This window comes from Danio rerio, chromosome 9, assembly GCF_049306965.1.
Source record: "Danio rerio strain Tuebingen ecotype United States chromosome 9, GRCz12tu, whole genome shotgun sequence".
NCBI classification, from domain to species: domain Eukaryota; kingdom Metazoa; phylum Chordata; class Actinopteri; order Cypriniformes; family Danionidae; genus Danio; species Danio rerio.
This window is the reverse complement of record NC_133184.1, coordinates 37598182-37625258: the sequence shown is the minus strand read 5'-3', so window position 1 is coordinate 37625258 and position 27077 is coordinate 37598182. Positions and strand designations below refer to the sequence as shown.

Sequence of the window (27077 nt, the reverse complement as noted above, 5' to 3'; positions counted from 1 at the left end):
TTCAGTGAGAAAGAAACACACACACACACACACACACACACACACACACACAAAAAAAACGTGCTCTAGTACAAACTATATAACAAGCACTGATAACTAAAACTAGGAAATGTGTTATTTAAACAGTCACAAAGTAGATAGTTTTATACAGTACATCATATATAATCTCACATTTTTGTTGTACTACAAAAACCCCAAATCCGTGACCTACAAGGTAGTAACAGAGAAGTTAATGAACAATGCAACTGTTTTTAGTGAATTCGAACACAGTTTATTCAAATTACACAATTATAAAACACTTACGCTTTTCAAGTCTATCTGTATCAGTGTCTGCAGGATCTCAGAACTACAATTGTTCTATATAAAAATATTTTAAAATGTACATGTTAAATTCAAAACAGCAAAACTACTGGAACTCCACAAAGAGAAAACAGAGAACTGCGGACATCTTGACTAGTAATACGTCTCTCTTTCCACCCAACCTGCAATGAAAGATTTATTTTAGTAGATTTTTAAAAAATGCTGCATTCATACAGTACTTCAATATACGTTTGTAAAGTGATGTTTTAAAGTGCCTCTATTATGCTATTCGCTTGTTAAGTGTGACATCATGCAAAGCGGCTTTCGTGTCCAAAGGATCTGTCAAACTTTTTGCGGAGACTAATAATAAACGTTTACAAAGTGATGTGATGCTTTCGAAGATCACAACTGCGATGCTTTCGAAGATTACAATCACTATATATATATATATATATATATATATATATATATATATATATATATACCCATGCCTAATATCTGATGGCCAGAAAGTGATTAATTTTTTCAGAAATTGTTAAACTATAGATGTCTGTGGTGCAGCAAGTCCAGAAACTGTCGTGTACACCATGATTTTATATTAAATTTACTTAAATACGTGATATGACTAAAAAGGGTCATGATCAGCTTGAACACGGAAACAGTATTCCACACGTCACCGATACGTCACAACAAGCGTATTTAAAAGCTTCCTAAATTTGTTTTGGAGGTCAAAAACTCTTTAATTTTTTTTCACAATACACTGTGGCTTCACCTCAGTTAAAGGATTTTCTCAATTCAAGTATCCAATTTCTCTAAAATTACAGATTTCTCTAAAAATTCTCTCTAAACCTTCAGTGATTGATAAGATGGCCAAGCTTGTTCTGACTGGTCAATTGTTTAAATTTATGTTGGAAATGGGCTGCATTCCACTCAACTTTTAAAAATGCTCTTGCAAACTTTGCTTCCCTTGTTTCCTTGAGGGTACATTTTAAAGTGCATCCCGCTTCATCAAGTGAACTAGGGAAGCATACATGGACACACCCTCGATCCTTCGATTTTGATCGAGTTAACACGTTGGCTTCATATGTCTATTCTAGCACCTATATGTCCCAAGATGCGATGTGATTGTGATGTCACAACAGTGTAGTGCTTAAGTGTTTCGGGCATACCTGCCAACACTCCCGTTTTCCCAGAAGTGTCCCGTATTTTAAACCCATCTCCTGCCACCCTCCCGTTTTGTTATTTTTTCAGGAAAACTCCCTTAAACTCACTCTCAACCATCCACCCCCACTCCCCCACCCCGTCCACAGCTTTTTGGTACAGTCTGTAACACCCCTGGGTCACCAACTATGGTATGTTTGGCAAATGTTGGCAGGTATGGTTCAGGGCATTCCATTTAAAACCATTCAGATGTTCCCCAAGTAGTAAAAAATTATCAGTGATGTAGGGTTGTCACAATACTGAAATTTTAAAAACATGCATTCCCTGTGAACATTTCAGCGCCGTGGAGCACGTTCTGAAACAGCGCTGATTTACCACTGTGTTCAAGAGCTCAACAGAAATGACTGTGATTGGCTGTGAAGGTCATCAGCTCACAGAACTCACCATTGTTTACTGTGTGTAACAACAGATACAGGGACAATGGAGCATTTCAAAGTCACGTCATCAGCTGGTTTGTCTATAAGTTGACATACGAGTGATCCGCTGATGAATCACGGCTTTCCAGTGTCCCTGTATCTGTGGTTATACTCAGTAAGCAGCAGTGAGTTTGGTGAACCGATGACCCTCACAGCCAATCACAGTCATTTCTGTTGAGCATGTGAACACAATGGCAAATCAGCGCCGTTTAAGAACGTGCTCCACAGGGCTCAAATGTTCACGGGAAATTGACATTTTTTAAATTTCATTACTGATTGGTATGAAATTCTAGTATCGTGACAACCCATCAATGACGTACATGTGAGTGAATGAGATGGAGGGAAGTTGGCAATTAAAGAGCATAAATAATAGGACTGGAATGCTGCCATGGAAGTGAAATCCAAATAGGATTCTCTCTTACATAATACTAAACAGCATCTTCATTACATGACGACAGCCAAAATCTTCCTGGCCATCTCTCTGAAAACATGTTTTTTACTAATTTTATTTTGAATCTAAGAATGATAACAGAACCTTGTTACGAGTTTACTGGACAATTGAATCAGGAAATTCAGGAAATTGCTGGCTGCAGTTCACTTAACGGCCACTGGTGTCACCAATAACACAGGTGACTTTTACCATTTACGTATTTTGCAGATGCCTCTATCCAAAGTGACTTACGTTTCATTAAAGGTAGACATTCTATCAGTGATTACTATCCTTTGGAATTATTCTAGAATATGAAAGCTTAACATTCACATACATTCGTAACACACTACATACATTGAAGCATAATAGAGACACTTTAAACCCTTAAATGCAGTGCAGCTAGTTAAAACAAGTATATGTTTTGCTGATTACCTCCTGGGTTTCGTCTAAGGATGAGCTTTCTCATTTCATCATAAATAAAGATGAGAAGAGAGTACGGGAAGGCACAGAACCACCAGTTGGGCCTGTAGATAAAGTGCAGAATGTAAACTAAAGAAGCAGACAAGAAATAACTGCAAATTTTGATTCATTAAAAAAAAGAAGATTTTAGCCTACTTGAGAGGGTACATTCTGAGAGCCACATCCATGCCAGGGCAGTAAGACAAGAAAGCCGCCAAAGCCGTTTCCTCAAACAATCCAAAGATCAGGATTTTGTTCCTGTAGATGTAAGCCAACAAATGTGGTGAATAGACGATACATAAAAGAAAATCTTCTGAAGAACATGGCTTATGCTCTTTCAGAGCTCATTTGTTCTGCTAGACTCACTTCATTCCCTGCTGGAAGACAGAATTGCGCCTGGTCTTGCAGATAATCAGATCGGCCCACTGCACGACCACAATGCTGGCGAAGAACGCTGTGTGGCAAGTGAACTCCACAATCTTCCTCTGCTCATATGTCTAAGAAAAAGAAATTACTTTTGTTATACAGTTATTTATAAATATAAAGTTAAAGGGATGGTTCACCTCGAAAAATGTCATTATGTCATCATTTACCCATCTTCCACTTGTATCTGCTTGAGTTTCTTTATGTTAAAGATAAAGGAAGATATAATGAACAATGATGGAAAAATAGGCATTGACTTCCATAGTATTTTTGGTTCCTACTAGGGATGTCAATGATGCCTTTTCCCCAACATTCTTCTGAATATTTTGTTTAGTGTCCATCAGAATAAAGAAATTCATAAAAGGGTAGAACCATTTGAGTAAATGATGAGAAAATGTTCATGTTCTGGTGAACTGTCCCTTTTGGCTTTGGAGTTTTTGTTATTTGTCTGCTATCTTTAAACCATTTAAATTGTTTATATATTCATGAAAAATATTATGAAAAAACTTGTTTGTAGTAGGTATTTACTTCATTTTTGGTCAAACAATGCAGTCTTCGTACCTTCTTACAATGGAGAAGATTTGGTACTTACCAAAGGTTGCAGTCAAAAATGTTATCTTATTTGGCAGCCAGTGCTGACATATATAAAACAAATGGATCCTAACTTAATATTTTCAGTTTGATCGTTGTTTATTTGTTTCTCACATTTTTCCCTCCATTTTCACTACATTTTAATTTCTATCTAATTTTTTTATTTCTTTATTTTACATTTGCTAAGCCTATTGTGACTCGTTGTGTGTGTATATATGTAGAATAGATGAGTGAAAATATAAAACAGATTAAAAATAGGGATAACATATTGTTTAGATATAGTGCAGTGGGGCGGAGGGCTCTGTTGGAGCAAGGATAATTTGTCTCTGTTTTTCAAATACTTTTATAATTGATGTTTTATTGACCAAAATGTTAATAAAAAGATTTGAAAAAAACAAACAAAACAATGCAGTCTTCATTAACATTAGAGACAGTTGTAATATTGTACAATTGTCAACACTAGTTTATGCATTTTTTTATTCTTTTTATAAATTTATATATCCTAAAACTTACCCACTGTTGCCCATAACTGTCCTCCAGGTCATTAATATGCTTGTCATCCCAATATACACGTATTCCTAGTAGTCTTGATGGTAAAAAGCCATTTTCAGAAAGAATGACAAAATAGGTGAAAAATCCAGCCAGAGCCTGAATCATACCTGCAGAAAGAGACCTTGCATTATCATTACATCCTGAAAGTAGTTTTTAAAAGATTTAGATCAGCGATATTTCTTCTTCTTTGTTTTTCTTTCTTTTCATTGACCAAGAATGCATTAAATTAACATTAAATACATTTATAATATTTCATTTTAAAACTGCTTTAGCCTTCTAACACTTACACCATAAATTCTGTTTTATATTTCCATATAAATGAATAAATACACAAGACCAACTGGGACTTGTCACAACACTTACACGACAATGCTATTTAGTTGATTTTAGATTCCATCTTGCTTTCATCTCAAGAAACTGTTAAAGATTAATTTTTTTCATCAACCACTGACTATCCTTCACTTTATTTTTATTATCTTGCTCTGACTTTCTAATACAAACACTCTCTCATCTCTTATATACATTTAAATGCAAAATGATTGTCCCTCCTGTGAAATTTGCACTATATCTCAAATATAAGAAGATTTTTAATCAAAGGTTTTACTAAATAATTTCTAATAACAATTTTTGTTGGGTTTGCTATGATGTTATTTTGCAATATAATAGTATTCAGCTGCAATTTTCTGCAATTTAAAAGGGCAATTTAAGTTTTATTTTTATTATTAATATTTACTGCTTTTATTACAGCAAAACAAAAGGAAATAATACTTTTTTCAATATAAAATAAAAAAAATAAGTAAAAGGAAATACTGTATAAAATGTCTTTGCTCTGTTAAACAACACATTTTTAAAATAATAAATTTTTACAAGAGGGCTATTGTTTTGCCTTAAACTCAATTTATATTTATTTATTTTTTATTAAAAATGCTTTAATATTCTTTCTCTTTTTTTTATTTTCTTTTTATCTCAAAATCAAACACCCTCACTATCTATTCAGTATTATCTCCCTTTTGTATACAGCCATCTATATGAAACAATTTAAAAGCTTAATGCAGCATTCTAGAAGATGTTTTTATATTGAAAATATAATTAAACACAAATAAAACTAATAATTTCAGCATTTTAAAGCACTGCCATTCAAGCTACCGCAGCAAGCCACAAAATCACCACCTACCTATCTGTCCATATGCGATGCTAATAAGTCTTTCATTCACCAACTTGTCCGTTTTAGGGTTTCTTGGCTGCCTCTTCATGATATCGCTCTCAGCAGCCTCGTACGCCAGAGAAATAGCAGGCAGCTTCAAAACAAATGATTAACTGTCATCTCCCATGAAGCTACAAAACCCAATTGAAGTGTGAAAAAGGAAATAACCCAGTGTTTTCGCCACTGACCATGTCTGTTCCCAGATCAATACACAGAATGGTCACAGTTCCAAGAGGCAAGGGGATGTTAGCGATAATGAAGAGCAGGAACGGTGTGATTTCAGGGATGTTGCTGGTCAGGGTGTAAGCAATGGACTTCTTCAGGTTGTCAAAGATAAGACGGCCTAAAGTAGAAAGGAAAGAGTAAGAAAGTAGCACAACGCATTGAGGAGATGAGGGGAAAATGAGTCTTCTGTACCTTCCTCTACACCTGTGACGATTGAGGCAAAGTTGTCATCCAGAAGGATCATGTCCGCAGCCTGTTTGGACACGTCTGAGCCAGCAATGCCCATAGCGACACCGATATCAGCCTTCTTCAGGGCTGGAGAATCATTCACACCATCCCCTGTTACAGCCACTATAGCTCCCTTTGAAACAGAATTGATTGTTATTTTTAACATTAAAAACATTATGTAAAGGGAATTCAGAGGAAGACTTGTGCTTGTGTATTAGGATAAATGAGAGCCACTTATTTTGTATATTAATTTATTCAAAAAGATGTCAAATCCTATGGTAACAGTAGGTTAAAAATCTAATAAAATGTATAAAATACTATTAAAAATAAACAATAAAATATGTAATTATATGTAATTTAAATGTAAATAAGAAATTTAAATATGTCTATTTAATAAGGTTATTAAAGTATAAAAATGTCAAGTTTACTTTTATAGCACTTTTCACAATGTGAAAAAAATAGTTCATAAAGAAATGTAAAACTGCTTTTATTCTAGCCAAAATAATACAAAGTAGACTTTCTCCAGAAGAAAAAATATTATCCGACATACTGTGAAAAATTCCTTGCTCTGTTAAACATCCTTTGTGAAATATTTAAAAAAGAAAAAGAAATTCAAAGGGGGGCTAATAATTCTGTCTCCAACTGTAATTAGGTTAACTAGGCAGGTTAGGGTAATTAGGCAAGTTATTGTATAACGATGGGTTGTTCTACAGACTGTTGAAAAAATAAATAGCTTAAAGGGGCTATTAATTTTGACCTTAAAGTGGCTTTTAAAAAAATTAAAACCCAGTTCCTTACCTGTCGCTGACAGCCTTCAACAATAATCAGTTTCTGCTGTGGTGACGTTCTGGCGAACACTATTTCAGTGTGGTGCTTCAGAATGTCATCCAGCTGTTCACACGAGAGGTCCTTCAGATCTCCTCCGTGAACCACACAGGCCTTTGCATCTCTAAAAACAGAGATTTATTGAATTATTCGATTCACGTCAAGGCAGATTACATTGGCTTCTTGAGTAAATGTAACATGCTGTGATACCTGGGGTTCACCTCATTGACAGGAATGTTCAAGCGAGCGGCAATATCTTCCACAGTCTCATTACCTTCAGAAATAATCCCAACACCCTTCGCTATGGCTTTAGCAGTGATGGGATGGTCACCGGTAACCATGATAACCTAATGGTTCAGAAATAAATTGTTATTTAAAAAGGTTACACGTTTTTATTTAAATATGGGGATGCACAAGTATGGACATTTTGATAACCATTGATTCTACATACAGTATTTAGAAGCCGTTAACAAATACTGTAAATAAACAGATAAATACAAATTATGATGAATGTAAAATGATACAGTGGAAAAACACATTTTATTTTTAAACTGAAACTGCAGCAAATGTCTTTGTTATGTACTGTAAGTCATTCTTGGGAGGGAACAGAGACATTATTTTGGGACTGACAAGTGTAAATTTTGTTATGCCCATTTGTCTGTTCCTGACATAGCTCGTAGTGACCGACTGAAAGTGAACAAGTGGATTACCAGAAAAGGTTTAGATACTTCTTTTCCCAAAAATCATTTACAAATTGGAATTCTGAAGTCCACTATTTATTCTGATGAAAAACTCCAGACCAGTCAAAACAATCAACCAGTTAATTTCAATATGGCTTTGGCTTTATTGTAATACTCGCTTTTAAACATTCTGTTGATCATAAGTAACCTTGTAACATCCTTACAATAACTCTCATTTACATTAATATTTAGCAGTTGCTTCTATCCAAAGTGAAACTTAAAAAGCTCAAAGGATGTGATGGTTTGAGCAGTCTGAATAGACAGAAAGTTCTGTTTATGAATAATGAATAAATTATGAATATTATGAATAAATAACACTCAGAGTTCAGAGTTCACACTTAGCTGATGATTGATAATAAAGCATGTTTGGCATGCCCGGGAGAGAGCCCTGAGCTTATAGGATCCTCAAACCCTGGACTCCCTCCCATTAGCAGGGCAAGAGGGGAGTTTGAGCTTAGGTAGATCTCGATGAACTCCCCAGACTTATTTCTGGCTAATGACAGATATAGGATAGCTAAGGAGAGATGTACACTTGCTAAGAGCTTGGCTATGGTATCAATTTGGTATGTTCAATTTACTTGGGTTGCGTGTTTTTGGATTGTGAGAGGAAACCAGAGAACCTGGGGAAAACCCACACATGCACTGGGAGAACGAGCAAAATCCGCACAGAAATGTCAACTGGTTTAGTAGGGACTTTAACCAGAAATATTCTAGCTGTGAGGCAACAGTGCTAATCACTGGGCCGCCGTGTCACCCATCTGGAAATGAGGGGAAGTATGGGGTGTGTAGTGGGGATTCTTCAGGATGAACATACTGAGATAAGAAAACTCTGGTTATTTATAGTGAGTTAGGAATCATCTGATTGGTGAATAAATTGTGAGCTGATGCAGGATCAGTTGTTAACAATCATAAGCACATGATCCTCTCGAAATTAGTGTGTAAATAAACTTCACTTGGTTCTATTTGATTTTAATCAACATTTAAGTTTGTCTTCATCTCTACTATTTACTTGCTATGCATTTCTCACTCAGAAAACCCTAGTTAAGTTAAACTGAGTGCAATTTTGTTAAGTTAGTTTTTAGATCCTAGCATGCTGTGCTTTAGAATCTAAAAGTGAATGTTAAATTAAACAGTAAATGCTATTCTGTTTATAAGGGAATATATAATGCTCCATTTATGACTATTTTAGTCCATTTATGACCAGATTAGAGCCTGTGGATAGGTATAGAAAGGATCTTTAAATAACTACACTGCAAAAAATGCTTTCCTTTCTAAGAGTTTTTCGTTTTTTCGTCTTGTTTCTAGTCCAAATATGTAACAATTATTAAATCAAGAAGTAATTTCTAGACAAGAAATAAATATTGTTTTGTTTTTAGAAATAAGTAAAATTTTATTGCGTTTTACTTAAAAAAAGCAAATAAATAATGTAATTTCTGCTTTGGAATAAGATTACACAAAACTCTTTTCTCCAAGATTAGTAAAACAGGACGTTTTTTTACTTGTCTATGAAATGCTTTTTAATTTAAGAATATTTAGATGTTTGAACTAGAAACAAGACAAAAACTCTAAGTAAGAAAAGCATATTTTGCAGTGAAGATTATATGACTTCATTTAAAAATAAATGCCACAGTTACTAATCTAGAGGTAGACTCTGGTTATGTTAACATCCTATAACTAGCTAGATAACTGAATCACTTATTTTACTACAGTAAGGCTGTTTTTAAAAGAGGTAATTTAGCATATTTTAACAAATAAATCAAGTGACTGTAAAAACAACCAAAATACTGAGCTGAAGTAAATTTTACATTATTTTGCTCAACTTCACTAACTAACTAACTCAACTAAGAATAAATGACTAGTATATTAAAGTTCAAATTAATTTGTTGTTAAAACTAAAAGGTGTTTATTTACTTAGAGTCATTAAGATATTCAACAGACACAACTTTTAGTCAACAGAATTTCCCTTACATATTAATTTCAGCACATTGATTTAGATCAGTGCTTTACCTTGATTCCAGCACTTCTGCATTTGCCTACAGCATCAGGAACAGCAGCACGCGGAGGATCAATCATTGACATGAGACCCACAAAGCACAGATTCTCAGTAGGGAAATTCACATCCTCAGTATCAAACGGAAAACCTTCTGGAAACTCTTCGTCCGGGAGGCAGAAATCACAGAATCCTGTGAGAGAAGACAATGTGAATGATCAGAACACCATGTGCTTAGATGATCTCTACCATAGCAAATGCTTTTTTTTACCCAAAACTCTTTCTCCAAGGCCTCCAAGCTCCAGGTAAGCATTCTGAAAGGCTTCTTTCATTTCATCATCCAAAGCTTGCACCTTTCCTTGGATCAATATCGTAGAGCAGCGGTCCAGGATTCTCTCTGGGGCTCCTTTCATCACCAGCAGATGCTTAGACTCTGTGCCACCATTTGGGTTCTTATGCACCGACAGCTATTAATATGAGGATCAAAAATATTCAAATAATGATCAAATGTTTTTAGTAGAATATGAAAAGTCCTGCTGTCAATTGATATTTACATTGTGTGATTAAAGTTAGTTTGCCTCAATCTGAAATCACTGTTATCATTTACTGGCTCTCATGTCATCCCAAACTTCTAAGAAATTTGTTCACCTTTGGAACAAAAATTATGATGTTTTTAATTAAATAATAAGACAGACTTCTTTCCCTCCTTCAATAGTCTGTTCTAAGACTTAGATGCTTCAAATTATTGATAAAGAGTAAAAATAGATCCATGAGGTGAGGGTTCTAGTCCAAGTCCTCTGAAGACGTGATTGTTTTATTAGACTGAGAGACCATAAAACATTGATGCATAAACAATGTTTATAGCATTACAGCATGTTGGTCATGGAAGCTCAAGAATTTTGATGGAACTAACCCATTAAGCAGAAAAAAGAAAGGTTACTATGAGGCTTGAAATCCAGCATCATGATTTTGAATGTACACACATCAACACAGACACTATTTTAAGAAAATTGCATATTTTAGAATTTAAAATTCATTGTTGTTTATGCAATTTGTATGTAAGATCGAGATCAGTACCTGATATTTGTTTGTGGAGTTAAAAGGGATTTCCGCCACTTTGGTGTACTTTTCTCTCATATCTTTCACTGATCCACAGCAAAGCTCAATGCACTTCAGCAGGGCAGATTCAGACGCATCTCCAGCAACATCTCTCTAAACATTGAAACACAAGTAAGATATCTGATCAAAAACATTACTTTTTAACAATCTTTTATTGTTGTTATTATTATACAGTATTTGTTTCTAAAATGTAATTTATTTTTGTGATGGCCATATCACAAGAAATCATAAACTATTTGATGGAAGTGATTTAATGTAGATTTGCATTAAAACACACAAATTTGACAGCAAAGTAGGTATTTTAGAAATAATGTTAGAAATATGCAAGCAATATTCTAAGTCATACTAGCAACTTCATGCTAGAAACCTGATAATTCAAGTTAGAAACATGCTAGCAACATGCTAATTTATGCTACACTGCAGAAAAAAATAAATAAATCAAAATCCAAATATGTAAAGCTTTTTTTTCTTGTTTTAAGAAATAATATTAAGATAATTAACCAAATTAAATATGTTTTCATTAAAACAAACAAAATAATCTGCCAATGGGGTAAGCAAAATAACCTTGTTTTTCCTTCCTTACCTTTCCTATTGTAAGATAATTTTGCTAACCACATTGACAGATTATTTAGCTTGTTTTATGGAAAAACTCACTTAATTTTGACAATATTTCTTAAAACAAGACAATATGTTTGGCTGCTCTAGACAATGCTTCTCGATTAAATATTTTTATATCTTTGGATTAGACAAAAAACAGAAGAAATATAAGGCCTAAATAAAACAAGAAAAATTTTCCAGTGTACCAATATGTTAGAAACATGCGAGTCATGTTGGCAAACTACTGACTTTCTTTACAGTTTTGCAACTGTTATATTTACATATCAGAAATATACCACACACTGGATTGTTTAAAATTAATGAATTAATTACCATCAAAAGTCAATGTATAACTTGTGCACTGGCCTACTGTATACACCCTGTAAAATAGGTTAATCGGCTTATTAATTACTGCCGTGGATCACATTTAAAAACACACCTTCAGAATTGGCACATCAGTCTGTTCAGCTAGGAATACAGCCCTGTTGCAGAGCCCAGCAACGCGGGCCAGTGAGGCCCAGGTGGCTGAGCTACGGTCAAAGCTGGTGCCACTCTGATTCTCTGTGGTGTCGGCCTCGTGGATCTGGTTATCAAACCACATGTGAGCTACGGTCATACGATTCTGCGTTAATGTGCCAGTTTTATCAGAACAGATGGTTGAGGTTGAGCCCAGGGTTTCAACAGCCTCCAGATTCTTAACCAAACAGTTTTTCTTAGCCATACGTTTAGCTGTGAGGGTGAGGCAAACCTAAAGAATGAGCAAACAGAGGGTAGGTGTTAGTGTTGTCACGATACTGGAACTTTGATTTGATATCTTGAAAAATATTAATATTCAAGACCATTTTCAATACTGTGGGTAAATTCTGCAACATTAAAAGTATGCAAATGAAGTAAAAAGAAAGAAAAATAAAATAAAATGATATATCAGCAGTCCAAAAGGCAATAAATTACAAAAAAAAATTATTAGTGCAATCTCAATTTATTTTCTGATTAAAAAAGTGTTAAAATCTTAATATTGTTATTAATTATACATTTTTCTTCTGGTGCGAGAGAGCAAAGCCAGTATCTACACTAACCAAAAGTATGATTATATTATTTTAAATATATCAATATCAATATTTTTGACAACACTAGAAGGTGTCTTAAATATATAAGAGCTTTTCAATAAAGTATAGGTTGAAAGAAACTTACTGTGACTGTAGCAAGGAGACCTTCAGGTACGTTGGCCACAATGATGCCAATAAGAAAGATAACAGCCTCCAACCAGGAGTAACCAAGAGCAAGAGATAGGACAAAGAAAGAGACACCCAGAAAGACAGCCACGCCAGTGATGATATGGATGAAGTGCTCAATCTCAATAGAGATAGGGGTGCGTCCAACCTCCAGACCAGATGCCAGTGTTGCAATTCGGCCCATTACTGTACGGTCTCCAGTGCTGATGACGATGCCGCGAGCAGTGCCTAGAACAAATGTGAAGTACTGTATGAGGACACCAAAGTATCAGGCTGTTATTCCTTTTTTTTGAAGAGAGTCAATTATTGCCATTTATTGATATAATAGGTAATAATCAAAGTACAAAAGTAAATAAAAATGTCTATAAATGTATTGAATTATAAATATGTGCAATTAATGTGGTTATAAAGTGCTTTAAAGCCTTTAATCACATGTTTAAAATAACATTGTTCATTATTTAGTAAGCCTATAACTGCTTAAATCAGTAATTAAAATGACCGTTTTCAACTATGTCAGCTCATTTGTCATCAAAATACATTATAGCATGAATTTTTCACACATTTATTCATTCATTTTCGGCTTAGTCCCGGTTCATAAATGAATCACTAACTTTTCCAGCATATGTTTTAGGCAGCGGATGCCTTTCCAGCTGCAATCCATCACTGGGAAACATCCATACACTCATTCACACACATACACTAAGAACAATTTAGCTTATGCCGAGTTCAGACTGCATGATTTTCAAAGTAGTCGTGTCACAGATGTTTTCACACTGCATGACTATCTGGGCTAGCGTTTCGTCACTGCTTTGTTTACACTGCAAGATGTATCTGCGACAGGGGCTTTCACATTGCATGACTTTACCATAGGAAGAATCGCCGACAACTTCGTCCAAACTACGTCTCACAGCCAAAAACACGTAGTATATCTGTTGTTTTTAACAACATAATGAGAAAGAAGCCTTTAATGGGGTAGAAAATGTACATATTTGCTCACCTGGGTGTAAAGTGAATTAGTCATTTCTCCTTAACTTAAGTTGATAATAAACTAATTTCTTTCTGTATGAAACGTCAAACAGACAGTCTGCTCCTGAGTCCTGTCAAACCTCCACTAGTTTTTCCTCCATTTCGTGGGTCCAAATAAATTCACACAGCATGATTTGAATCGCCGACAGCTCTAAATATTTACGCCAAATATCTCGCAGGCATCGGCGACTCATCAGCGATTCTCTCAGATCACGTCTTTGATAGGTCATACTGTGTGATTGTCACTCACGTGCACAAGCACCGATTTGCCTGTGATTTCAGGCATTTGTCAGCGATTTCTCAAAACCTGTCAGCGAGCCAAAATCGAGGCTAAAATCACGCAGTCTGAACTAGGCATTAGACTCATGGTGCATGCACTCACCTTATTTATTAAAAACAGTAGTTTTGTTAAGGAATTAAAAGCTTTTGAGTATATCAGGCAATTTTGTAAATAACCCTATTACAAATGCAAATGGATAAAATTACTGATTTAGGTAAGATTTACTGGTTTGTTGAGAAAAAAAAAACATAACTAGTTTGCAAAAGTGGGTGTATTAGGCAAATATTTAACAATCGGTTTGATTGACAGCTTTGGATCTTGAGGCAAAGTTAATAATAAGATTTAACATATGATATGAATATTTTGTATGAGCATGAAACCAAGAGTTAAACAAGAAACAACATTTTTGTTATAATTTAACCTCTGTTAATCTTATCTGTAATCCTATCTAATCTGCCTAATAGATGTTCAAATTTCATTGGTCGATGGCAGCCATGTTTTTTGAGAAACGCTAGTGCCCACACACAAATAAGTAGCACCTTGAAGAAAGATGCTGCATGCCAAATTCCCAGTAAAGTAAATAATTAATAAATTGTTAAAGCTGTTTTTGTATTTTAAATTGTAACTTATTTTTGGTATGTGTTTGTCTATAAAACTTATAGGCACTTTAGGTCTACGAAAACTACAGTTTGTGAGTTATAAGCACTTTACATTTTTGATCGTTGAAACTCCCCCTTTTTAGATCTTAGTAGCAAGCATACCTCCCATGATTAGACCAAGTTATGCCAGATTAATACAATAATAATAATGCTTCAAATTCTTATGAAAACAATGAAGTTTCAGTATTTTTAACCCCTAATGGATGATCTTAACAGATATGAGAACAGAAGCAAAACATTTTACTAAGCATGAAATGTGAATAAGACTATAAAATACCTTCAACACAGTTGGTTGAGAAGAAAGCAATATTCCTGGTCTCTAGAGGATTATCATTTGAGTAATCTGGGGACCTTGTCTGAGGCTCTGATTCTCCAGTCAGAGATGAGTTATCCACCTTAAAACATCCAAATTAAAGGATATTTTTACATAATGCCACTGCTACAGAAATAAATGTTAAATTCTCACTACACTGATAGGCAAGGTTAGGTAAGAGACTGAGGCCCATAATAACCTTGCAGCCGTGTGAGGCTATGATTCTCAGGTCAGCAGGGATCCTGTCACCACCTTTTACTTCCACCAGATCACCAACCACCACTTCTTCAGCATTAACATGATTCTTCTCACCGTCACGGACAACCAACGCTTGCTATGATGGAAAAAAAAGTTTATAATCTGAACAAAAAAAAAAACATATAAGAAGACAAAACTACAATGTATTTGATAAATAAGTATAACCAAAAATGAAATTACGTCATCTTTTACTTGTTCCACACCTGTTTTGATATTGTAGTTGATATATATATATATATATATATATATATATATATATATATATATATGTAGTTGATATTTTAAAAAATATTAAGAAAAAAAACAGTAGCCACAGTATTTTTTCCTCTTACAATAGACTTCAATGGCTACCAGTTTGCAACATTCTCCAAAATATCTTCTTTTGTTGTGAACAGGAAATAGACACTCTATTGTTGGGTGAACTATCCCTTTAAAGACATACAGTAAATATGAAAGAAACATTTACCTGTGGAACCAAATTCTTGAAGGAGTCCATAATTTTGGAGCTCTTGGCTTCTTGATAGTATGAGAAACATCCAGTGATGATAACCACAGCTGAAAGCACAACTCCTAAATACAGCTACATTGAACAGAAGTATAAACCCAATTAGATATCAAATAGTAAAAATGCGTAACGCATATTAAATACATTCCCCTCTCACATTGTCATTGGCTGGCTCATCCTCCATTGCTGCCTGAATGCCATATGCAAGAAAGCAGAGAAGGGCACCTGTCCACAACAGCATGGAGAAACCTCCAAACATCTGCTTACAGAACTTGACCCATTCTGGGGTGGTTGGAGGGGGGGTGAGAGCATTGGGTCCATCACGGGCAAGAATTTCAGCAGCGCGGGCAGTTGTAAGACCCTGATGAAGTCACAGATAAGCCTATATTCATCATTATTCATTGAGATTTATTAGATTTATGTGTCAATGAAATTCTCATCTAACTTACTCTGTTCAGATCTGTTCCATATTTACGGTTGAGCTCTTCCAAAGTCAGCTTGTGATCATCCTGGAACACATTTTACATAGAAAGATTCAAGCAACTGAATTCAGAGCGTGTAATACGCAACAAGACTTTAAGTCTTACCAAATCCACTTCCTTTTTCAATTCATCCATGTCTTTTTCTTTCTTCTTGTTTTTGTTCTTCTTCTTCCCTCCTTGCTCCGAAGTTGCCGCCAGTTCATACTGGTCGCGTCCATCCTGAAAACGATGTTAAAAACATTCAACATTTGCTCCAGAAAATCTTAAGGCTCTGACAGTTGTCTACAGCAGGGGTTCCCAAACCTTTCAGCCTGCGACCCCCAAAATATCAATGCCAATGACTCACGACCCACAATATCTTTTGAGGTAGTCATAAATATATAAATCTTGCACACAACAGCGCACAAAAAACCAAAACGGCCAACTCTATTCATCGTTTAATTGTGGAAAACGTCTCTCGGAGACCCTGCTCCCTGTTCGGTTGTGGTCTGTATGTATCTTTAATGTACAAGAGTGCCGTAATGGTGTCATAAAGTTTAACCTAGTGCCATAAAATCAATCTGCTGCATCAGATGATATTGCTGTGTCTTTAATATAACGTAATCGCCCCAAGGGTCGCAAAAAAAAAAAAAAAAGAAAGGCTGATGGCTTTTTATTTCCATGTTATTTTTAAAATGTTTATTATTAACATGTTAACAATGATATTAACAGCTACTATTTTGTTCTACAGTAGGTTATGGATAAAATATGGTCATTCTAATAGTTTAATAAAATGAATGAAATAGTTCAACCCAAAGTTAAAATTCTGGCATCATTTACTCACTTGTTCCAAACATGTTTAAGTTTCTTTCTTCGGTTAAACACAAAAGAAGATATTTGTAAAAATACTGGAAACATGTAATCATTGACTTCCATGGTATTTGTTTTTTTTCTACTATGGAAGTTGGTGGTTACAGGTTTTCAGCCTTTTTCCCAAATATTTTCTATTGTTTTTAACAAAAGAGCAAAAAATTAAACAGGTTTATAACCACTTGAGGATGAGTAAACAGTGATAAAATTTAAATTTTTGTAAACGAAAGAAAGAAAGAAAGAAAGAAAGAAAGAAAGAAAGAAAGAAAGAAAGAAAGAAAGAAAGAAAGAAAGAAAGAAAGAAAGAAAGAAAGAAAGAAACTGAATATTTTACAATTTACTCTCATGTTGTTTCAGTATACTGTATATGACCTTTTGGGTATAAAAAATAAAACCCTGCTAGTTGTAACCATAAAAGGTGTCAGTAAGACTTGAGTGCTATTAACATCTGTGACCAGATCATTGAGTCACTGAATTGCAACTGACAACCTGGGCTGCGTTTCCCGATAACGATTGATCTTAGCACTTAAGAGCGTTTTCTACGAGTCATTTTGCGAACGTTCGTTATTGTTTCACGTGCGTTTCCCAAAAATGCACTTAACACAATTGCACGTAGCCCAGCTTTAAGTGCAACTTAGGAGTCGCTATCCGTTTGTTAAGTGCTGAAATGTCACGCTATAGAATGGCTCGTTATTGTTGCACATGTTATAGCAATCCATATAATTCTTCTTCTACTTGTGTGAATGTATATTCAACTCGAATAACATAAAAAAAAATATTTTTGAGCCAGTTTAAAAACATAAATTAACTGGAAATGTCGTACTGTAAAAACACTGTCTTGCTCCAATCTCGCATAAAACTAATTCTAACAGTCCTTGCCGGAAATGACATCAGCATCATTTTCGATATTTATATGAAACCTTAATTAAGTAGAATTATTTATCAATTTCTTTATCAAAAATTGCTTATCTCACATCAAAATAAATAAATAAGTAAATAAATAAATAAATAAATAAATAAATAAGCTCTTACATTTATTTTTTTCTTTATTCATTATTATTTGTATATTGAATTGTGTAATGTGTAGAAAATATAAATGAATAGAGATATACGTACAAATAAAATGAATAATGACTTTGAAGAGAAGTAAATTGTAGGTGCAATTTGCCGGTTGTCCAGCAGGTGCCCTCATAACTCTGTCTCCTTACGATGCACTTAAGGCTTTACGATTACTCCAGAGCACTCGTAGATCCACGAAGATTTTCAAGTGCTACTTAAGTTACGATGCTTTTGGGAAACAGACCGTAATATTAAGATCAGTCGTACGATCATTTCTACGAACTTCTTAGGCTTACGATGCTTTTGGGAAACGCAGCCCAGATCAGTTTGATTCATTGATGAACCATTCAGAATGATTCTGGATCATGCACTGAAAAGACCTGGCCCATATTGATTTGTATAGAAAATGAGGCACTTTTATGATGCAATTATGTTTTGTTTTTTCATCCCTTTTCAAAGAATGATTTACATCTTGTTAACGTAACAGTGATGAAGCAAGAAGCAAGCCAGTCATAAAAGTTAGGAAAAACACAAAGATTGCAGTAAATAATGTTAGAATTGTTTTGTATTATAGATTTGTATTATTTCTTGCACATCACTAAGCAGTCTATAAGTGAAGTTTATATAATCTGAACTAGGACTGCACAATATTGGGGAAAAAAACATATATTGCAATATAAATACAATTTGACCAGCTGACTTGAATACCTATATTTGCAAAGAATTCATAATTTCAGATTACTTGGGATGATTTTGTGGGGTATCTGCATAAAATATAACAAACAAATTATAAGCATACATAAATACAACAGAGCAAAGTTACAAACAAAATAAACAGTGCTTTATAGTTTTCTGGAGAATCTTAACAGAATTCAGAAGTAAATTAAATAACCAAATGTAAAATAACACTTTATAGTCTTCCTGTATGCACAATTAATTTTTAAGCTACAAATTTTATAATTACTTTTGTCCAAATGGCTTAAATTAGCTTGAAATTCTTACACATAAGAGGTGATAGAACTCATGCAAGTGATAAACTTTAAGGATAAAATACACTATATTCTAATCTGAACTGTAGTGTTTGGTCAACTATAATCCTAACTTGACATTGCAGATCTTGTGATGTGACTAATGCGGGTTCGCACATTGCAATAATGATGCTGAATTATATATGTTTTCCTCTCACTTTTCTATAGTCATTTATTACTATGTATCTCAGGTGGTGAAGATGAGCGTGAGTCCAGTTATCAGATTACCAAAACTTATTCAAATTACTTTCAAGCTCCTAAGTTCTCCAAGGTCCTTAATGTTTTTTTGTTTTTTCTTTTTCTTTTTTTGAAGAGATCAGCTTTCTCACGACATGATCTGCTACATGGAACGAACAAGTCTAATAATGTTCTGTGGCACGAGGCCAATCCCAACTAGGGACATGAAAGCAAGCACTCCATCTTGGCCTCTGTTCAATGAAAACAAACAAGCAGAAGAGACCACATCCTTTCCCAAAGAGAACTTAAGAAATAAAAGTGAGAGGATCATACGTTTATCTCTGAATATCTGTGAGGATCACACAACCGCAAACACACAACAGACAAACACCAGCACAAAGACTCATGTTTTATTCAGCTGTCCAGTCAACCAGAGTTCACTGCAATTGTTGCCTCGAGCAAATATGTTATGCCACCTTTGTGGTGACACATACGAGTGATGGAACTATTCTGTTGAAAAATGATTTGAGGATGTTTATTCAACTTTGATTTGATTTCACTGTATGCTCTAGTCAAGTTCACAGCGGCTGTAAGCCTTGATTTACACTAGTTGACTTCAGCTGTCTGACTGAAAGAACCAGTAAGTCTACATTGTGTAAATAGGTGCAGCTTTTTATATGGACAGTGGTAAATCTATCTAAATTTTTTAACAATAAAAGATTTTAAAATGTTTGCAGAAACTGTGGTTGACTGGTCCTGATAAAGCCTACCTGGTTTTTAAGCGGATGAGAGAAACCTCAGAAACTACAATCTGTTCAGTATAATATCATTAGGACATAAAAAATATTCATTTTCAAATATTGAACTGTGCAAAAAGTTCAAAATTATTAGCAAATGGTTGATGCAGTTTAAAATCCCGATCCCACAATTTGTATGGTAATATGGCCAGAAGTAGTGATGAATATTGATGAGTACTGCATGTACTAAACAGGTTGTACTACAAACTGAATTATACAATTCAATCATATAACAAAAAACAACAAAAACATTCTTTATGCACAACAATGTGACTACAAAAACACAACATGGAATAGATACAAAACAGTGTCTGATTTACATATAAATAGGTAAACTTTTAAAGGTTTATTTTTTCTATTAGGATGAATTAATTAATGTTAAATAATGTATTTACAAGCAAAAAAACTAATAATAACATTTTTGCAACATTTATTAATCATAGTTCATTGCAAAGATGAATAAACACTGTAATAAATGCATTGTTCATTGTTCGAACATTAAAGTAGTACATTAACATTAACGAAGCCTTGTTAACGCTAATGACATGTTTATTGCTAGTTCTCGTTAGCTCAGCTCCGTTAAAATGTATGCTAGGTATATTATTGAAATTAACGTTCAACCAAATTAATAAATGTCTTTACATTCTTCTTAAAGTTAATAAAGAGCTTGTATTTGTTAGTAACGATCTTCGTTAATGCTAATCTTTTTGAAAATCAACATTATGAGCGGATCTTTACATCCACAATTATTCTTAAAGGAGTATTATGAACAAACAAGCAAACATTTTACTTACCCCGACCCCCATTTTTGCTTGTGAGCAGCGACTGTTCTACTTGAAGTTGACTTTGAAAGAGCCTTTCAGAAGTGTGAGCAGACCATCAGAAGATCAGCGCGTCTGAGGAAAACTCAGCTAACAGCACAGACTCAATCACATGTCTGTGAAGAAACTCAACGACCAATAGGAACAGAGCAAACCGTGTGCTGTGCGTGCAAGAGAGGAGGGAAGGTTTGGATTCAGAGCGTTCCCCCGATGCATGTTTATTACTGCTAATTTACCAATAGGCAATGACAAAGTTGGCTGCAGTGTCTAGGAAATTGAACAAACAACTGAGGTAATATTTTAGTTTGATGGATCCCTTACATTAGACGCTGTGTGTGCTTGCAGCATCCTCGCATTGTTAGAAGAATGCCTAAAAGTGATAGTACTACAATTAATTAAAGGCATAGTACACGCATAACTTAAATATGTATTAATTTACTCTCTCTCTCTCTCTCTCTCTCTCTCTCTCTCTCTCTCTCTCTCTCTCTCTCTCTCTCTCTCTCTCTCTCTCTCAAGAGTATAAACCTTTATAAGTTTCTTTTTGTCAAACAAAGAAAGATATTCTAAAGAAACAAACCACTAACTTCCATTGATGGAAAACAAATACTGTGTGTGAAAGTCGTTACAGGTTTCTAACATTTTCAAAATGTTTTCCTTGTGTGTTTAACAGAAGAGACAAATTCATGAAAGGTTTGAAACAAAACGGTGAACTATCCCTTTAAATTATTCTGTTTTGCTTCTCACCCACAAGATTTGTTGTTTCCCCAAAGACTATTTTTAAGAGTGAGGAATTGTTTAATGAAAAAAGATCTTTTCAAGTATAATGAGATGATTAAATACTGTAGTAAATGTATTGTTTATTCATGTTAGTAAATACATTAACATTAACTAATACAGTTAACTTTATTGACATCTGTTTATTGCTAGTTTGTGTAAGCTCAGCTCCATTAAAAATGTATGCTAGTTTCATTATTGAAATCAACGTTAAATAAAATAAATAAATGCCATTCTATTCTTTATCGTAATGTTAAGATGAAGCTTTTTTTAAGGTTTTCAACATTTTCCAAAATATCTTCCTTTTGTGCTTAACAGAAGAAAGAAACTTGTGAAAAGTTTGAAACAAGTAAAAAGTGAACTATACCTGAAAACCGTACTGTTTTGCTCACCCACAGGATTTTTTAGTTTCCACAAAAAGTGAAGAAATTTTTAATGATAATTTATCTTTTCATGTAGAATCAGAAGTAAAACTATTTATGCTAATAAGAAACCTATTTAACAGTGTAGCGTGGACAAAAACTCACACGTGAGCTGATTGTTAACATCAGAGAGAGGATGCATGTGTTTTGTTCATCAAAATGCCTGTTTTTATCCAGAATGTTGTAACCTGAACAAAAATGTTGGAATCAAACAGCATTAGCACATGCAAGTTTATGCCAGCACATTTTGGTCATTATGCAATAAAAAGCTTGTGTGCCAGACTGCCATAAATGTGCTCCATTTGCTGAAGCTGTGAATAATAATGGTCACACTGCTGTTAGTAAAAAAGTGTCTTGCACAGACACTTCATTGTATAGTTTGGAGCTACAGGTATTGATTTTGTTTTATGTTAATAACAACAACAACACCAACAACAATAATAATAATAATTCATTACATTTATATAGTGCAGGGGTGGCCAACCCTGTTCCTGGAGAGCCACCTTCCTGCAGATTTCAGTTGCAACCCATATTAGACACACCTGCCTGTAATTATCTCGTGGTGTTCAGGTCCTAGTTAATTGGTCCAGGTGTGTTTGATATGGGTTGCAACTGAAATCTGCAGGAAGGTGGCTCTCCAGGAACAGGGTTGGCCATCCCTGATATAGGTTGCGTCCGAAACCGCCTACTACTCAGTAGGTACTGCATTTGAATTTAAACGTACTACTCGGCCATTAGAAAAGTACGTTCTATATCGTATGAATGTGAAAAGTATGAATGGAATTCGGACGTACTACATCCGCCATTTTGTCATGGTCATGTGACCTACCTGCGTCAGTTGCGTCGCCTCACTTCCATTCATGAATTCTCTCTCGGGGCATTATGGGATAGCGCAGCGTGCATGGGATGCGCACTTCAGAATCTCGCCGGAAGTAGTAAGTCATCCGGGTACTTCTCACCTACTGATTTTCGAATTCTATGAATTCGGACACTACTCGGCTCGCATACTGATTTTAGCATACTATATAGTATGGAAGTATGCAGTTTCGGACGCAGCCATAGTGCTTTTCTGGCCACTTTGACCTTTGATCTCCTCATCCACCACCAGTGTGCAGCATCCACCTGGATGACGCGATGGCAGTCATATTGCACACCAGCTGATTGTTAGAGAGAAGGAGGGATGAAGTCAATTATGATGGTTAGGAGGCCATGAAAGAGGCAAATGAACAAAGAACATTCTGGGATTTTTAACAACCACAGAGAGTCGGGACCTCATTCGAAAGACAGTACTCAATGAGCAGTATAGCATCCCATTCACTATACTAGAGAATTAGGACCCACACAAAGCACAAATTGAGCACCCCCTGCTGGTTTCACTAACACCTATGTGTTTTTCCATGTGGTCTCCCATCCAGGTACTGACCAGGCACAGCCCTGCTTAGGTTCAGAGGGCAGCCAAGTGAGAGTTGCTGAGGCTAGCTGCCAACATATGGTTTTGCCGTTGGCTGCAAAATAAAGTACAATTTTGCTAAATAAAATAAATACAATTAGATTTTTGTTCAAACTAATTAAAATGAGCGGAAACAACATAATTATTTAGTTTTTTGGAGCACAACTTTATTGTTTTATGTTCAATCTACTTAACTTTGTAAAAACGATTAGTCAATATCCTCAATATCCTTATATTGCCGATATCCTATGTGCGCAACCCAGCATTTTTTACAGTGGTGATTATTATTAATAAATTGTAAACAACAACAAGAGATATTACGAGATAAAACAATATATATTGATGTGTAGAATCTACAATGATTGCTGTTTTATAATATAAATCATCTCCTGATCACCATTTTTGTCAAAGGGACAAAAAAAATCATCACTTGGTTTTTGCTTTGCATGTTTTAGACCGCTTACAAGGAATCCATGACAACGTGGGTAACCAAGATCAGTGCCAGGAAACCTGCATGCAGCTATAACATATAATCCTGCTATGTAGCTTTACTCTGGAGCTGGTAAGTACAAGTAAGTCATCATATATAACATTATATAGGTATTATGCAACGTCACAATTTTTTTATATCTGAACACTATTGAATTTTAAAGCCGCTGGTCTGTAAATCTAAACACTTAACATGAGGTCTTAGGCTGAATTATGCAAGAGCTTTTTGGCGGTAATCTGTGTATACAGCAGTAAGCCATGCTTTTCTGTCTCCAAACATTCTTAAATGCCTGAGAAATATTGGTCACATCACATGCAAGATAAAGAGCCGTGGATGTTGTGAAGCGAGGCTATTGGGTTTTCCAATTTTATTTGATCCATGGCTTTTATTTTGCCTGTGATTGCGAATGGTCGTATCACTCAAGCCTCTGTGTGGTGTTTTATCTGTTTATACCAGATGATACCTTAGACAAATGCATTGTAATTCTCCCCTTTCAGTCCCTTTGATCTGATCACAAATCCATTAAAGGTATTTTCTCTCATTGGGACATATCAAAGACCCGCTCTGTTCTCTCTTGATCTCCGTCCGGCTTGCATTCACCTTCATTTCAGATCTCCAAAAGAAGCCTAATAATAGACCACACACACCGTATTAAACGGGTCAGGTACCCTGTCTTTTAAATGGATCCTGTTGTATACAAACACGAATGTGTCAAGACCAGGTTTCAGATAACACCATCCATAACAGGACTGGGAAACAATGGCCTCAGTAACGCTCCTGACGGCTGATGGAGAAGCTATTTGTTCTTTCCTAGAAAAGCATTATAGCTCTGCCTGGGATTCTATGACCTTGTTTTTGTGATACCTGTTTATAATGGCACGTCAAAACCTGTTAGGCCAATGGAGACATTCATTATTTGGGATGCAACATTAGGTACAGCATGTCAGCAAACAGGTTTGACAAAATCCGACTTTATAAAACTAGAACAGATGGGTGTAGGCTGTGAAACAAGAAAGTATATTTTAGTTATTTTAACGTACAGTATGTGTCTTTGACTTGTCTTAACAAGTTTTGGATTTTGAAGTTCATACATTTAAAATCATGACTCCGGACCACAAAACCAGTCATAAGTGTCTGAATGATGAATGGGTTGTTAAGATTATAGTTGGCTGAGATACAGAACAGATCTGCAATATAAGGGGTTTAACAAATTTAAATACTGGGAAAATCACGTTGAAGCTGTTTAAATTAAGTGTTTAGCAATACTTATTACAAGCCAAAAATTGATATATAATAAAATATTTTTTATATTTTTGTAGTAGGAAATTTACAAGTTGTTTTAATGGATCATAAAATTTACTAAATATTCTAATTATGTTTGGCATGAAAGAAAGATTTTGTCAGCCATTTTGACTAGTTAAATGTACTTTTGGCTATATTTTTGTCCATACCTATGAAACATAAGAGATTTGTGGTCTAAGTTGACAAATATAATGAATACGTAATCACTGTCTTGACAACTGAAACAAGGGTTGTTTTCAAGTTTAGTTTGCTCATGTTTTAAAGGCAGCAGATTAACTCTTGTTTCTAAGGTTATTATATAAATATTTTTTGAACACTACCTGGCAAAAGGCTTGTCGCCTATCCAGGTTTTAGAAACAACAAATAATAGCTTGTCTTCTAGTTGAACATTTGGTATCAGAAGTGGCTGACATGAAAGGCAAATGCCTCAAGATTATGCAATAATGTACAGTATATAAAGTCATGGTGAAGTGGAAAAAGAATTGATATAGTTCATGACTCTCATGAGCTTGGACGACTGCATCTATGCATCTCTACAACGACTCAAATAACGTATTAATAAAGTCATCTTTAATGGCAAAGAAAGTATTCATGCACTCCCAGAGTTCATAAAGATTCTTTGGATTCATCTTCAATGCATCCTCCTTTATCTTTCCCAGACATGCTCAATAATGTTTAAGTCTGGTGGACTGGGCTGGCCAATCCTGAAGCACCTTGACCTTCTTTGTTTTCAGGAACTTTGATGTGGAGGCTGAATTATGATAAGGAGCGCTATCCTGCTGAAGAATTTCCCCTTTCCTGTGGTTTGCAATGTAATGGGAAGTACAATTGTCTTGATACCTCAGGCTGTTGATGTTGCCATCCACTGCAGTTCTCTCATATACGTCCCCATACTGAATATAACCACAAACCATGATTTTTCCTTCACCAAACTTGACTGATTTCTGTGAGAATAGGTATTCTGCAGTATTTGAGATGATTGGAATGCAGTTCAACAGATGATTCATCTGAAAAATCTACCTTCTGCCACTTTTCAAATTTATCAACTGGACGTCAAGTTATTATTTGTTGCTTTTACAACTGAGATTGGTGACAAGACTTTTTGTCAGGTAGTGTATATGTACACATAGTGAAACTGCTATTTATTTAACTTTTTGTATACAGACAAATTAGCATTTTAAAGAACTTGGGTAAATTAAGTTGCTATTTGTTGGATACAAAATGTCACTGTTGAGTTTTATTGCTAAAAGTTTCATTAAAAATGCTATTATGTACAGGAGAAACTTGATTTTGTTTGTGAAAAATACATTGTAAAAAGTGACAGCAATGTTTCAGGTATTGCAGAATGTTGCAACCTATATGGGGAAAATATATAAATAAATAAACCTTGTAAACAAAGCATCCGAATTTTGCAAGTCTGTGCTCATGTGACAAAGAAACTCCAAATCCAGATTGTTATGAACAAGCTCAGAAATATGAGGCAGCAAAATAATGTTTAAAGTAATAGTTTTTTTTTTAAAATATATATAAATATTTATATATATATATATATATATATATATATATATATATATATATATATATATATATATATATATATATATATATATATATGTATATATATATATATATATATATATATATATATATATATATATATATATATATATATATATATATATATATATATATATATATATATATAAATAGGCAATATGGTTCTAAACAGAATTGTAACAAAAGAGTAAAAACAAAGTGGTCAGGGGTAGCTTAAATAATGTGTCAGTGCTCTTTGGGTAAGAGATTTGTCAGAATAAACTGAAAAATCTGTTC

General features: G+C 34.6%; 1 protein-coding gene and 1 long non-coding RNA gene across 3 annotated transcripts; one reads left to right on the top strand and one right to left on the bottom strand.

Moving 5' to 3' along the window:
* Positions 1–248: 248 nt before the first annotated feature.
* Positions 249–20883, bottom strand: atp1a1b (ATPase Na+/K+ transporting subunit alpha 1b). 2 transcript variants are annotated; one of them, XM_073912209.1, is made up of 22 exons: positions 20780–20883; positions 16181–16294; positions 16043–16102; positions 15751–15954; positions 15555–15668; positions 15030–15164; positions 14795–14912; positions 12512–12780; positions 11760–12068; positions 10682–10816; positions 9876–10071; positions 9622–9797; positions 7085–7221; positions 6848–6998; positions 6014–6182; positions 5785–5939; positions 5567–5690; positions 4354–4499; positions 3193–3323; positions 2983–3084; positions 2765–2891; positions 249–575 (listed from the first exon to the last, which is right to left on the bottom strand). In XM_073912209.1, exons 1-21 carry the CDS (start codon positions 20789–20791, stop codon positions 2771–2773), a joined length of 3078 nt encoding a protein of 1025 aa, XP_073768310.1. In that variant the 5' UTR covers positions 20792–20883; the 3' UTR covers positions 249–575; positions 2765–2770.
* On the top strand, positions 20874–26635 carry LOC141376173 (uncharacterized). Its single transcript, XR_012385549.1, has 3 exons — positions 20874–21098; positions 23908–24014; positions 25979–26635. It is a non-coding gene; the product is annotated as an uncharacterized lncRNA (long non-coding RNA).
* Positions 26636–27077: the final 442 nt, after the last annotated feature.

Excerpts from the sequence above, each read along its gene's own strand:
- atp1a1b (XM_073912209.1), bottom strand. Across the intron at positions 14,913-15,029 it reads TAGCCTCACACGGCTGCAAG|GTGGATAACTCATCTCTGAC; the intron begins GTTATTATGGGC and ends GGATGTTTTAAG. Across the intron at positions 2,892-2,982 it reads CTCAGAATGTACCCTCTCAA|GCCCAACTGGTGGTTCTGTG; the intron begins GTAGGCTAAAAT and ends CTTTATCTACAG.